The 14,418-nt window shown below is 36.8% G+C and overlaps 1 protein-coding gene across 1 annotated transcript in view; it reads left to right on the top strand.

Annotated features, from left to right (window-relative positions):
- MEP1A (meprin A subunit alpha) overlaps positions 1-14,418 on the top strand; it is a 39,333-nt gene that overhangs the window by 18,635 nt on the left and 6,280 nt on the right. Inside the window, exons 8-12 of the mRNA XM_069065986.1 lie at positions 1,884-2,105; positions 2,795-2,944; positions 5,684-5,899; positions 9,610-10,083; positions 12,053-12,226. Of these exons, the coding sequence (XP_068922087.1) occupies positions 1,884-2,105; positions 2,795-2,944; positions 5,684-5,899; positions 9,610-10,083; positions 12,053-12,226 (1,236 nt within the window). The remainder of the gene's footprint in view (positions 1-1,883; positions 2,106-2,794; positions 2,945-5,683; positions 5,900-9,609; positions 10,084-12,052; positions 12,227-14,418) is intronic.

Raw genomic sequence — 14,418 nt, 5'->3', positions numbered from 1 at the left:
TTTCTTTAAAACTTGGCTTCTGTGGGTCTAGCTACTGAGAATCTCATTAACCACGTTGGGCTAGGCTTTGGGGTTGATTCTGAGCTCCAGATAATTGTGAGGATTTAAAAATAACAAATGTCTTTAGTTTGTTGGAACTTTGTTTAATCGATCAACTCTATGTGTTAACATAATAAATATTTTAATTAAATATTCACTAATCAATAAATATATCCTAATCTGTCATTTTAATTGGTTACTTATTACTTCCTATAATTGAGATAGTCCTTATTTCCTCCTCTTGGCTTATCTGGTTGAGTCAGTATAGATAATAAAACTTGCTCTTTATGGTAACATATATGTGTGTGTATACATATATAATGTGTGTATTTGTGTGTATGTATACATTTAAGATAGCTGATTGATTAAACAAAGTTCCAACAAATTAAAAGCCATTGGTATTTATATATATATATATATATATAAAACATATATTTGCATGTAAACATGTACATTACTATTAAGAACAAATTTTATACATGTATAACCTATATCAGATTGTTTTTTTGTGGAGGGGGAAGGGAAGGAAGGGAGGGAAAAATGTAGAACTAAAAACCTTATGAAAACAAACATTGAAAACCATATTTACATATAGTTGGAAAAGAATAAAATACTACTAAGGGCAAAAAAACAAATTTTATTATGCATAATGACTCAGTCAGATAATAAAAGTTCAGGAGAAAGAAATAAGGACTGTTAGTTTCATTTATAGGAAGTAATAAGTACTCAGTTAAAATGACAGAATATTACACATATTTTATTAGTCATTTGTATATATGTATTTATATATAAACATCTATTAACTACCTACTGTATGTAAGCTGCTATATTTAGTACCATGAAGGATACAAATGTTTAACACATAACAAGTATTTCATAAATGCTTTTTCATTCATTCAAAGAAAATCATAATATAAATTCTAATTAATATATGATGATTTAAGGATCTCATTTCATCCTTATAACAATCCTGTGACATGGTATTATTAACCTATTTCACAGATAAGGAAACTAAGTCTCAAAATCTCCACTGTCACAAAACTAAAAATTAGAGGAGATGGGATTTGAATAAAGGCATCTTCTGACAATGCTAAGAAAAATGTCACAGCACTTGCTATACAGGCCCACTGGAAAGAGAAAGCATAAATACATACAAAGATCACTAATGATGCAAGATGTTATGAAGTATAGGGCAATGCCATGTGATTCCAAAAATCGAGTGCTATAGAAATTCAAATGAAGAAATAGTCCTCTTGGGCTGAGGTGGTCAGAGAAGGCTTCTTAGAAGAGGAAGGATTTTAAGTGAATGGATAAAATTCATGTAAGTAAAGAGGAGGAATGAGGGTATTCTAGGTGAGAATGAACAGCATGAGCAAAAATAAAGAGATAGCCAAGCACAGGAGCCAGGATTGTGACTAAGTCAGTGTGAATAAAGCAGAGAGTTCATGTCAGAGAATATTAGGAGATGATAAAACTGGAAAAGCAGATGAAGACAAGGCTGTGGCCTGATTTTCAGGTTACAGAGTTTGGACTTCATCCTGTAGGAAAAAAAGGAAACCATCAATAGTTTAATTTCCTAAGCAATTATTGCAGAAATCTGAAGGTATGCCATGGTTTCTAAAAATAAATGACCAAACTAATTTTATTGATAAATTTGGATCTCACAGTCTACATGTTTTAAATCTACTTTCATCCCCCTCTGACTTTTCTTCCATTATCTGCTTTCTGCTAATGACTGATGTGAGAAGAGCTTCTTCCTTGGGATGCAACAAGCAGCATTTCATTGCAGGCAAGCTGTATAGATTTTTTCAAGGCTGACGATCAGCTGTTTCTCTCCCTGACAGGTTATGAGCACAACTTCAATACCTATGATGACAGCTTCATAACTGACCTCAACACTCCCTATGACTATGAATCTCTGATGCACTATGAGCCATTTTCCTTTAATAAGAATGAGGATGCACCCACCATCACAGCCAAGATCCCTGCGTTTAATGACATCATTGGGCAGCGCCTTGATTTTAGCACCATTGACTTAGAGAGGCTTAATCGCATGTACAACTGCAGTGAGTTATGATGGGATTGGACAATGGGATTTTGAAACTGTTATCTCCCTGCTCACCTTGAGTCTGTGCACTCTGTCTTTGTGGTATTCTCTTTTCTTTCTACTTTACTTTGAAGGACAGAGACCCAGACACACTAGAACGGATCTTGTTTGTGTCTCTAGAAAGGAGATTTTTGTAAACTCTCTTTAGTGTCCTTTATAAACCCAGCATTTCATCCATTAAGCATAAACAAGCACTCATCTATATCAATGTATCTATCAAATGTAAGTGGGGAACCTGCTGGGACTTAATTGAGAAAAAAGGATTTGTTGTTAATAGAGGAACTCAGATTATGAAAGCAACGCTTCATGATATTAGCACCTCTGGATAACTTTCATGAAATGGTAGGAGTGAATTTTTGGACTTGGAGTTAGGAGACCTGGATTTGAATCTTCTCCTTGACTGATGTTCAACTACTCTGAACCTCAAATTCCTCATCTGTAAAACAGATCTATAAATCCTTGCTCTTCTATATATAAATCTTTTATAAATCCTTATTCATCTCCCAGATGTTGGAAAGAGCCTTATAAAACTCAAAGTGAAATATAAACATACTACAATTTCTAGACTTTCTGTCTAGACTTTCTGCCTTTAGAAAGAAGAAACCTTGGTCATTTGAATCATAAATTTATATGGCATATTCTTTCCAGCGGCAACTCATACCCTTTTGGACCAGTGTACTTTTGAGAAGCAAAACATCTGTGGCATGATCCAGGGCACTAGAGACGATGCTGACTGGATGCATGAGAGAGGTGATAGTCTTGGACAAGAAGATCATACTCTGGTTGGACAATGCAAAGGTCAGTGAAACAAGATAAATAGGGGAAATTAAAGGGGTAGTCAGGTTGTTTACTAGGTTAAGTTTGACTACCCAAAGTCAGCATGTTTTTGGCATCTATATACTTTTATATGTAGGAATCTATAAAAGGACAAAGGGCATGTCATATACATTAAATGAATAAAAAAACACTCAAGGACAATGCGTGCAAAGGAAAGATAAAACTGAGTGATAGGAAAGTTGAGATGAGTGATAAGCAGCAAGAGAAGGAAAAGATGATTCACAGGTTCAAAAAGTCAGCTTCAACAAGTTCAAGATGGCAGAAACATGGCTAGAAAGCTTTGAAAAATGTCTCTAGGTTATAGGGGACCAATTGCTCAACATGAAACAACAATAAGATGTCACAGTGAGACTAGTTAATACAATCTCATACTTCATTAAGAAAGGAATAGTGTCCAGGACCAGAGAGAAGGTTTGCCTATACTTTTTTTTTTCTGTTCAGATCACATGTGGTATTTTATTTAGTTTTGGGCAATGGATTTTAGGATGGACATTAACAAGATGAACAGAACCAGAGGAGGGCAACCAGGAAGGTGAAAGGGTTTATGCCTTTCTGGAATCATTTAAAAGAATTGGGGATGTTTAACTTGAAGAAGACTTTTGTAGTTGTATTCAAGTATTCAAAGGGCTGTCATATGAATTAAACTTATTCTGCTTGACCCAGAGGCAGAAATTGAAATAAGTGGAAGTCTCAGAGATGAATTTCAGTCTGATGTCTTCCTCCCTCCCTCCCTCCTTTCCTTTCCTTTCCTTTCCTTTCCTTTCCTTTCCTTTCCTTTCCTTTCCTTTCCTTTCCTTTCCTTTCCTTTCCTTTCCTTTCCTTTCCTTTCCTTTCCTTTCCTTCCTTCCTTCCTTCCTTCCTTCCTTCCTTCCTTCCTTCCTTCCTTCCTTCCTTCCTTCCTTCCTTCCTTCCTTCCTTCCTATCTTCCTACCTTTTGCCCTTCCTTCCTTTCTTTTCATCCATCCATCCATCTATCTATCTTTCTGTCTATCTATCTATCTATCTATCTATCTATCTATCTATCTATCTATCTACCTATCTATCTATCCCTATCTACATGATAACAATTTGAGCTTTAGAACTGTACAAAAGTTCAAAAGTAGAATAGTAAGTGAGCTCCCCATCAATTAGGGTCATCATGCAAAGGCATGAACACCTACCAGGGATAATATCAAAGGGTTTCTATTCAGGTCTGGACTAGACTAGATGGACTCTGAGGTCCTTCTAACTCTGAGGGTCTATAAATATGAATATCTTCTTTTGGGTTTTTGACTAGATCTGCTATTTCTTAGTATAAGGAATTTCCAATGTGGAGATTTCCTCTCTCAAAGCAGATTGCCAAGCCATTGGGTGGTATATGGTTATAGAGAGTTCCCCACTTCTCCAGAATCAGTTACACTGACAGTATGCTTAAGAAATGGGACTTGAACCCTGGCCTTCCTGACTCTGAGTCCTGTTCTCTATGTATTATACCAGGTCATCTCATATGAATAACTCAGGCACTAAAATATAGTCTTTTAAGTGTTTTGCTCAACATCTTCTGAGAGTCAATAGGTAGAGATGACATCTGGAGTTATGCTTTCTGCCCAAAGCAGGTTGGATAAATACCCAGCTACCTTATGGCAAGGTAGATTTCCTTTCCTACATCCCAGAAAAAGATAAAATCTCTTGCTCTCTTCAAGGTTATTAAGTTAACATTGTGTTATCTCCTGGAGTTACTGAAGATATTTCCAAAGCCCAATTATAATCATAAATGTAAGGGCTGAATCATGATTGTTTACAGGTTAATATTTGATTTCAAGCAGGCAGCAAATGTGATCTTTAAATGGGAGGAATTTTTTGTATGCTGTTTGAAATGCACAGAATGTAGGAGTGGGTATGTTACTGAGAAAAGGAAAAGACCATCTCAGCCTTGAATAAGTTTCTGGAATTGCTTTATGAGACCCTGATCTATAACTTTTATTCCTCTTAGGAAGGAGTAGTTTCAGTAAAGTAAAAATCTGATGTTTGTTATAAAATATTAGCTAGTTTTTAAACAACTGAGAAAAAAATCATAGGCTACACAGCTGATAGAGATATTAAAGAACGTGTGCCACCCTGGGTCAAGTTGGTGGCAATGTTGGGATTGATTCCCACCAGGTCCAGCATTCTTTTTCTCACGAGGGTTCATATTTTGCTTTACTTCTGACAATTGATCATTCAACCTCTGTGTGAAGACTTCCAATGAAGGGCACCCTACTGTCTCCTGAGGCTACCCATTCCTTTTTTAGACAGCTTTCAATGTTAAGAAGCTTCCCTCATGAAGTTTCCTTTCTTTCTCTTAAACAAATTCCACAAATGCTTATTGAGAGTCTGTTGCCTTCATAGTATTTTGTTATAGGCTGGGGAAATACACAATCCATGCTTCTGCCTCTATCTAATATTTGATAGAATGTCAACAACAAAGAGTGAAACTCATTCAAAAATTTGAGAATGAGGGAAATGGAGGATATGTTTTCATAATAGAAGAGAAGTGGAATATAGAGTAAGTCTGTGAATTCTGTCCTGGAATAGGTAACCTTTTGGAAGGATGCCTATTGAGCGTCTTGCTTTTTCGTCCTTCTTTTGGTTATTGTCCTTACTTGCCTTTACCTTTATCTATGTGAATAGAGCCCAGAGTGGAATGACCTGGGATAAAGCATTGTTCTGTTCCTTTGATAGAGGCAGGCTACTTCATGCACTTCAATACCAGTTCTGGGAATTCAGAAGAAGCTGCTCTTCTTGAATCGAGGATTCTTTATCCCAAGAGGAAGCAACAGTGCCTCCAGTTTTACTACAAGATGACGGGAAGTCCTTTAGACAGACTCGTTGTCTGGGTCAGGAGGGATGACAGCACTGGCAATGTCCGAAAGTTGGTCAAGATAGAAACATTTCAAGGTATTTAAAAGGACAATTTGAGTTTAATCAAATCCATGGAAACCATGACTTTTGAATCTCTAATGAAGAAAAATCAGTTTAAGAGGTTTTTTTTTTCCTTTAAAAAGAGGGTACTTATGGGGCAGCTAGGTGGCACAGTAAATAGAGCACCGGCCCTGGAGTCAGGAGGACCTGAGTTCAAATCCTACCTCAGACACTTAACACAAAAAAAACCAGCCATGTGACTTTGGGCAAGTCACTTAACCCCAACTGCCCTCTAAAAAGAGCAAAAAAAAAAAAGAGGGTACTTGGTCACAGATAATTTAGTGTATACTTTTCTCAACTCAAGAAATGTAATAACTTTTTTTTAAAAGAAAGTACACAGCATACCTTTTAGACCAGGTATTTATGATTAATTTTATCGATCAAAATCATTGATTTGGGTGTTTTTTGAGATAGATTCATACCGTGTTTCCCCGATAATAAGACCTATCCCGAAAATAAGCCCTCCCCTTACTGTGTAAGATTCCTCTAAAATAAGCCCTCCCCCCAAAATAAGCCCTATTGAGATTGCTACTGTAGTGAAGGTGATCCTCTGCGCTACACGCTACATTACGGTACCCTCTGTATGCACCATCCCCCCCCCCCGGGTGAAACGCACGCCGCACTCCGAGCTGCATCCAATCAGAGCTGCAGCAGTGAGCACGTCATCCTGTTCTTTATTGAATTCATTATTGAATAAAGGTACATTTTTTTGTTCACATTTACCTGTTTATTAAAATTGCTGCCAATGTTCATTAAAATAAGCCCTCCCCTGAAAATAAGCCCTCTGGTATTTTTCTGTCCAAAAAAATTAATAAGACAGTGTCTTATTATCGGGGAAACACGGTACTATTGGTAAATATTTAACAATCAGGTGCCTGGGAAAATGCATAAGATAGACTTTTAAATTTAATCAGAATTATTAACATTTTCTCCATCCCTTTAAGTCTAGATAATTAAAACCATAAATTAAGCCCTGATTTGTAGTCCTTGGAGGTGTAAATGCTCACTGTTGACTTCATCACACCCCTGTCTGTTGGACAATTGAATGATTTAAATCAACCAATTTTATTGAATGTCAGATAAGTGACTGAGAGTTGAGGGATACATGGTTCAGGAAGATCATAGATATAGCACAGGATGGGAGTTGAGATCTGTGGGGGTTAAGTGACTTGCCCAACATTATACATGTAATAAGTTCCAGGGTTGGGAGTGAAGCATAAGTACTGGGACTCCAAATGCAGAGTTTTTTTCCACTGAGTCAGGTTGCTTCCTTCAGGAAATTTACATTCTAGTAGGATAGCTAGGATATGCATCCAAATAACTATAATACCAAGTTGAATGTAATTATTGTTACAGGAATGATATAAAACAAATATTTTTTTTTAATTTGCAATGTAAGTTCCTTGAGGGCAGAGACTGTTTCCTTTTGTGCACACAGTAGGCACTCCAAAAATATTTCACAAATTAAATTGCATTTGATCAAATTAATTTAAAAAATATTTGTGGGGTCATTAAAAGGCAAACCATTACTTGTATAATTGGTTTAATCATGGCTATGAGGGAGATATTTTATTACCAACTATTATCAAGAACTATAAAAAAATTAACTTTAACAACAAACAACCTTCTTGACAATGGAAAGATATATGGTTAGAGTAATTAGAATATACCATGTCTAAAATAATGATTCTATTGAGAGATGTGGTTTAAAAGACATTCTTGAGGGTATGCATGACTAAAAAGAAGGTGGGGTTCGTTGTCATATAGTAAGAATTGGAGATGATGGATTGCTCAAGCATTCCACTGGTAACCCCAAGTTGCTAATAAAGTCTTCTAGTGTATTTGGTATTTCCTCTATGGAAGACAAATTGAAACACATGGATAAAAATTGTACAAGATGAGGAGGCATGGTGAAGTTGTGATATGTATCAATGTATGGAGTACCCTTTGATATTTCCATGATCTCCTCAGTATAGCTATTTCCTACAATGGTGCAGAGTGGAAGCCATCTATGTTTTCTCATACTACGCAGATTTTATCTATATTCTCACATAAATATTCCATAGAGTACCCAAGAAACATCAGGGGTCTTTCTCTAGGCTATTTTGAACTTTATGGGGATCAGAACAGCACGTGACCTGTTCATCTGATATCCCTTACTTTAAATGTATGACTGATGACTTACAGTTGCCTTTTGCTTTAGTGGAGGGGTTTTCCATGTGGAGAGCTTATATGACTACAAAGGAAGGAGCTCTTTATCTATAGATAGAATCTAATCACCATTTATTTAATACCTGTTGTGTACAGACAAGTCTCTAAGACTTCTCCAAAAGAATCTCCTAATATAATCACTATAACTATTGTGACCTTTGATAACTTTGTTTTTAAAGTTAGGTAAATATATGTCATATATGACAATTAAAAGCTATCATTCTAGGCCCATTATGGTATATTTAAGCTTTAACATCTTAAATAGAATAATCCTTAATAATTCTACTTGTAAATTATTTCAATACAATTTAAAATTAAATTGGACATTTTCACTTGAACATATTTACATTTATTTATCTTGATATATGCCCTGTGGGATTTCTCTTTCTTTACAGGTTGCAAGTGAGGGCCAACCCTAGACAATATATCATTCAAAGTAGGAAAGCCTGTCTCTGGTGCCCTTTCATCTCACTTTTTGTGTTCTCTCTCCTGATACTGGCTTTCTTGTGTTATGGAAAGTTTGCCATGGAAATTGATAAAGAAAACTTTTTACTAAAACGTCCAGTTCAGGACTGCTCTCCATGGTATAGCAGAAAGATCACTGGATTTGAAATAAGAGGATCTGGTCATACCCTTTCTTCTTTTATTTTTACCTATATGACCTTGGACAAGTCATTTAACAATTTTCTGATTTATAAAAAAAAAATTATGGAGTTAGATTGGATGATTTCTAAGTCCCGTTATAGTTCTAAATCCTATAACTCCATCATTTCTCTTCCTTTTTTTTTTGGAGCGGGAAGGCAGGGCAGTTGGGGTTAAGTGACTTGCTCAAGATCATACGGTTAGTCAGTGTTAAGTGTCTGAGGCGGATTTGAACTCAGGTCCTCCTGATTCCAGGGCTGATGCTCTATTTACTGCGCACCTAGCCACCACTGCCCCTCCTTTCTTTCATCCTTCTCTCAACAAAAGACTGTTTTTCCCTAAACAGAACAAATATAAGCTTGTGAAACTAATTTTCATTAAAGCAGAAGGGCTTTAAGCAGTAGACTTAACTGTACCTTCATTATCTGGATGTTAAGAAAAGCTTATGAATTCAAGCAAATCTCTAAAAGGTAGAACTTTTGACAAAAATGAGAAAATGAAATTCTGTAATTTCAAGCAGCAAAAAGATTTGTTTTTGAGAGGATGAGGAATATCTGTGTGTGTGTGTGTGTGTGTGTGTGTGTGTGTGTGTGTGTGTAGGGGGGGGAAGTTCCCACTTCCATAAGTCTCAAGTACAGACTTGTACTTGACACCATAGTTTGGATGATTAGCTCATTTTTTAAAACTAATGCATTCACTATTACAAGTATGAGGAGACAGAAAGCCTGGCACCAAGATCATAGAGTTAAATAATTCCTGAGATAAATACATGACTGATTTGAATGAAAACACATGGTTGAGTGGCATTTAACAGCGCTTTGTTTATGACCCAGGTGATAATGATGAGCATTGGAAAATCGCCCACGTGACCCTCCGAGAGGAAGTTAAGTTTCGCTACCTCTTCCAAGGCACAAAGGGGGACCCACAGAACTCTAGTGGGGGGATTTTCCTGGATGACATCACGCTGACGGAAACTCCCTGCCCCAGAGGGGTCTGGATGGTTCGAAATTTCTCTCAGGTCCTTCAGAACACAGCAAAAGGTGATATGCTCTTAAGTCCTCGATTCTACAGCTCGGAAGGATATGGTTATGGGGTGACCTTATATCCCCATGGCAGAAATAGTACCAGCCTCTCTGGCTATGTTGGACTGGCTTTTCAACTCTACAGTGGGGAGAATGATGCTATCTTAGAGTGGCCAGTGGAAAACAGGCAGGCCATCATGACAATTGTCGATAATGATCCTGATGCCATCCAGAAGATGTCATCAAGCATGGTATTCACCACCTCCAAGGACCATACGTCTTCAGGTAGGTAGGTGGCTTTTGGCATGAATGTGACCAGAAGCTTTTGAAAGGACTGACATTTTCTTTTTTTTAAAGAAAAAGCAACACAAACAATATAACAAGGTTATATTCTTCAACAGGTACATCAGTGATCTGTTCTATTTTTGATTCCTTGTAGCAAATTGTCTTTTTAAAAAAGTTTTATTGATGCTTTTTTTTTTAAGCAATTGGGGTTAAGTAACTTGCTCAAGGTTACATGGCCAGTTATTTCTGGGTGTGGTGCTGAGTATCTGAGCCCGGATTTGATCCAGGTCATCCCGACACTGGAGCCGGTGCTCTTACTCACTGTGCTACCTGGCCACCCCATATTGATGCTTTTTTTTTTTAACACCACTGTCATCCCCATAAATTTCCCCAATCCCAGAATTCTTTCTTCTAATGAAGAAAAACAGTTAAGTAAGCTAATCAGCATAGTAACTCCATCTGACAATTCATGCTACATCCCACACATGTAACCCTTCACCTCTTTTCTAAGAGTTAGTGTTTCACCATCTGTCCTTTGAAACTGTTTGATCACTGAATTTCAGCTGAATTTGAATATCATTTAGGGATTTCTTTATCTTCATTAGTGTAGTCATTGCGTGTGCCCTTGGTTTTACTTTCTTTACTCTGCATCCGTTCATGTACATCTTGCCCATGTTTCTTTGAATTCTTGTTATTTTTAAAAAAAATTTATATATGATCATTCTTAGGACCAACCTTCAACTTTCTCCCTCTTTTTTTAAACAAGGAAATTAGGCAAAAAAATAATTAGTGAGTAACATCACTTGAGAATATATGCAGCAGTCTATCCTAGTCTATTTTTTTTTATTATTTCCTATGGCACAATAAATGGAGCAGTTAGGTAGCACAGTGGATAGAGTGTTAGGCCTGGAGTTAGGAAGACTTATCTTCACGACTTCAAATCTGGCCTCAGAAACTTACTATAGCTGTGTGACCCTGGGCAAGTCACTTAACCCTGTTTGCCTCAATTCCTCTTCTGTAAAATGAGTTGGAAAAGGAAATTTCAAACTGTTCCAGTATCTCTGCCAAAAAACAAAGCAAAACAACAACTACAAATGAGGTCAAGAACAATCAGAACATCAAAACAACAACAAGGCACAATAATCTTGTTGCATTCATGAATACTATAAGTCAGTCAGGCTGCTCTCTAATGGACTCTTATTTGTTTCCATTTTTAGCCACACAATTTCAGTTCCTAGTTGCATTCTGAGTTGAGCTCAGGAAAGAGCATTCTCCATTCAGTGCCTGTGTACAGTGAGAGCAAAGTAATTATAATGTTAAGCCAAGAAAAAAAATGTAATTAGAAAGGTCAAATCCAGGACAAAACCAGAAATACCAAAAACAAAGCAAAAAACAGAAACCTCAAACAACTCCAACCTTTAAGCTTCCAATATAATATATTCCAAAGCTAAACATAAAGGGTTTGCCAGTCATCTGCTCATTGGGGCTGTCTAAGTGAATGCTTCCATTAATTTTGGTTAATGAAGAACTTGCTGTATTTTCCTTTTTGCTTTTAACTTTATTAAATATTTCCAGCTTGGTGCTGCATATACCATGTTAAAATCCAAATGCTCTGTCACCTTAGAAGTCTGACCATCTGGGAAAAATAAAGAAAAAAGACCAAAACCAGAAACATAACATCACAAATCCTGAAAGAATCAGTAACAGAATCCCAAGAAATGAACTTTTAAAAAAGATTATTAGGGAGCAAATATAGCTGGAAAAAACTGGTACTCAGTCCTTGAATTGTACTGTCAACTTCAAGAAACTTCCTTCTATATATAGCTCCCTTTCCATTTATTGGGGGAAGATAATCAGGAATAGATGTTTGGCCTCTCCAAATACTTCTCAGATTTCTCCCTTGCTTGATTCCTTTGGGGAAAATATATTCTATTAGAAAACATTTTTTAAAAAACTTTTACTCTTGCAGCAATAAATAATTCTGTCATCTGGGACAGACCATCCATTGTGGGGACCTATGAGAAAAGCTGTGACTGTTACAGAAGCATCTCTTGGGGCTGGAGTGCCATCATTTCTCATGTGCAGCTACAAAGGCGGAGTTTCATTAAAGATGACACACTTGTCATTTTTGTGGACTTTGAAGGTACCTGTCTTATTTGATTGCCTCAAGTAATCACAAATGCTGTGAACCTTTTTTCTTTGTTTAGCAAAAAGCCATATGGTTCTTCCCACATTGAACTGCTGAGTCATTTTTGAGAGATTAAGGTGGAAGGGATTGGTGAATCCCCTTATTTGGGGATTTATTAAGAAGTCATGTGAGTCAGAGTGGTGGCATAGGCTTGTAGTTTCTGCTACTGAGAAGGCTGAGTCTAGTGTAGTGATTGCTGAGTTGGGGAGTTCTGAGTTGTAGTAGGGCTAGGGCCTATCATGTGCCCATAGTAAGTCCACATTAACTCTCAGTAGGGGAGTTCCCTAGAGGTGGGAGGGAGCACAAGCCTGTCTCTGATGGAGCAAACCAACCCAAGGTAGGAATGGAGCACATCAAAGTTTCTCTCCTGATCTGTAGTGACACTCCCCTGAGTGTCCCCTGCACTTCCAACCTAGCTGATACAGAGATTTAATATTTTTTAAAAAGCCAAAGACAAACTAAAAAAAAAGTAATAGTAAGAGGAATCATGGAAATATTTGCACAAGATAATGAAAACTGAAATGAGCAGAACCAAGAGAACATTGTATACAGTAACATCAATATTGTTTTAGGAATAACTTTGAATGAATAAGTTATTTTGACTATTATAAATGCCCAAATTAACTATAAAAGGCATATGAAGAAAGATACTATCTGCATCCAGAGAAAGAACTAATAAATAGAAGTATGTATGGAATAATTTTGCACATATACACACATACGTATGCATATATATAGATGTGTACACGTGTCTAGATACATATATACACATGTTACATACATGCATATACATGTACACTGCACACACATATACATACATCTATTTGTTTCTCTCGGTTGGGAGGAAGTGGAAGAAAGGAAAAAAAGAAAGTTATATGATAATATTGTTGTATATTTGAAAGAAACAACAAGTTGTGCATAGTAGATTTGCATTGTCATGTACAATTGTCTTTTTATTGTATTATGTTATAGAAATGCTTGTTTTATTCCATAAATTAAAAAAATTTTTAAAAGAGGAATCTATTGGGGACGCACTTGGATCAGTGATTTTTTGGCTCGGGAACTCTCAGGGGAATTTCTTCCACTGATAAAGGTGGGCAACTTGTCTATAATTTACAGTCCTGGAATAATATGGCCTGGGCGCTCTCAAGATCCCTGGAGGATGATTATATAGTCAATGTGTGTCAGAGGCAAATCTTGAACCCAGAGCTTCTTGATGCCAAGGCAAATCCTATAGCTATTATCCATTACCACCCTTTGGGCAGGCATATCTCAACAAAATGTTTTAGGGATGCCTGAGTCCATTTGAACCTCTCTCTGAGAGTCACTAGATATTTAAGACCATCTTGCTTGATACCTTATCTAGTAGGAAAGGAAATCCAAAGAATCTTCATGATTTAACCCTTGTTGTTGAGTTGTTTTTCAGTCATGTCCAACTTTTTGTGACTCCATTTGGGGTTTTCTTGGCAAGGATACTGGAGTGGTTGGCTATTTCCTTCTCTAGCTTATTTTATAGATGAGGAAACTGAGGCAAACAAGGTTAAATGACTTGTCCAGGTTCAGACAACTAGTATGTCTGAGGTCAGATTTGAACTCAGAAAAAGAGTCTTGCTGACTCCAGGCGTAGTACTCTAAACCCTTAGTCACCTAACTGCCCCTTTGCCATTACTCAGTTCTTGCTAACTCTAAGGGCTCAGTGAGATGGCCTAAGGTTCAAACATCAAACATATTCAGCTTTTTTCCCTTCCATCCTTCCTTCTGTCCTTCTTTCCCCTTCACACTATTCTCCTCTTCCTATTCATCTTCTCATTTTTCTCCTTCATTTATCAGTGAACGGCAACATGGTATAGTGGATAGACAATGGACATTGTATTCAGGAAGATCTAGATTCAGATCCCACCTCTCATATTTAATGGCTGTATAATCCTTAGGTAGTCACAACTTCTCAGTGCTCTAGTCAGCTCAGAAGGAATATAAATTACAGTACTGATGTGCATTAATAGAGTTTCTTACTAGGTGTTCCCAAAAAACTATAAAATGACAGATCAAAAAAGTATTTTTTTCTTAGCTTAAAGAGTGTCAGTACATATTCATATATATACACACACACACACACACACACACACACACACACACACACACACACA

This window comes from Petaurus breviceps, unplaced genomic scaffold (genome assembly GCF_028583685.1).
Source record: "Petaurus breviceps papuanus isolate PSGF00001 unplaced genomic scaffold, PetGlider_PUasm1.0 90701, whole genome shotgun sequence".
NCBI classification, from domain to species: Eukaryota; Metazoa; Chordata; class Mammalia; order Diprotodontia; family Petauridae; genus Petaurus; species Petaurus breviceps.
The sequence above is the reverse complement of the archived record's forward strand: the minus strand, read 5'-3'. Positions and strand labels throughout refer to the sequence as shown.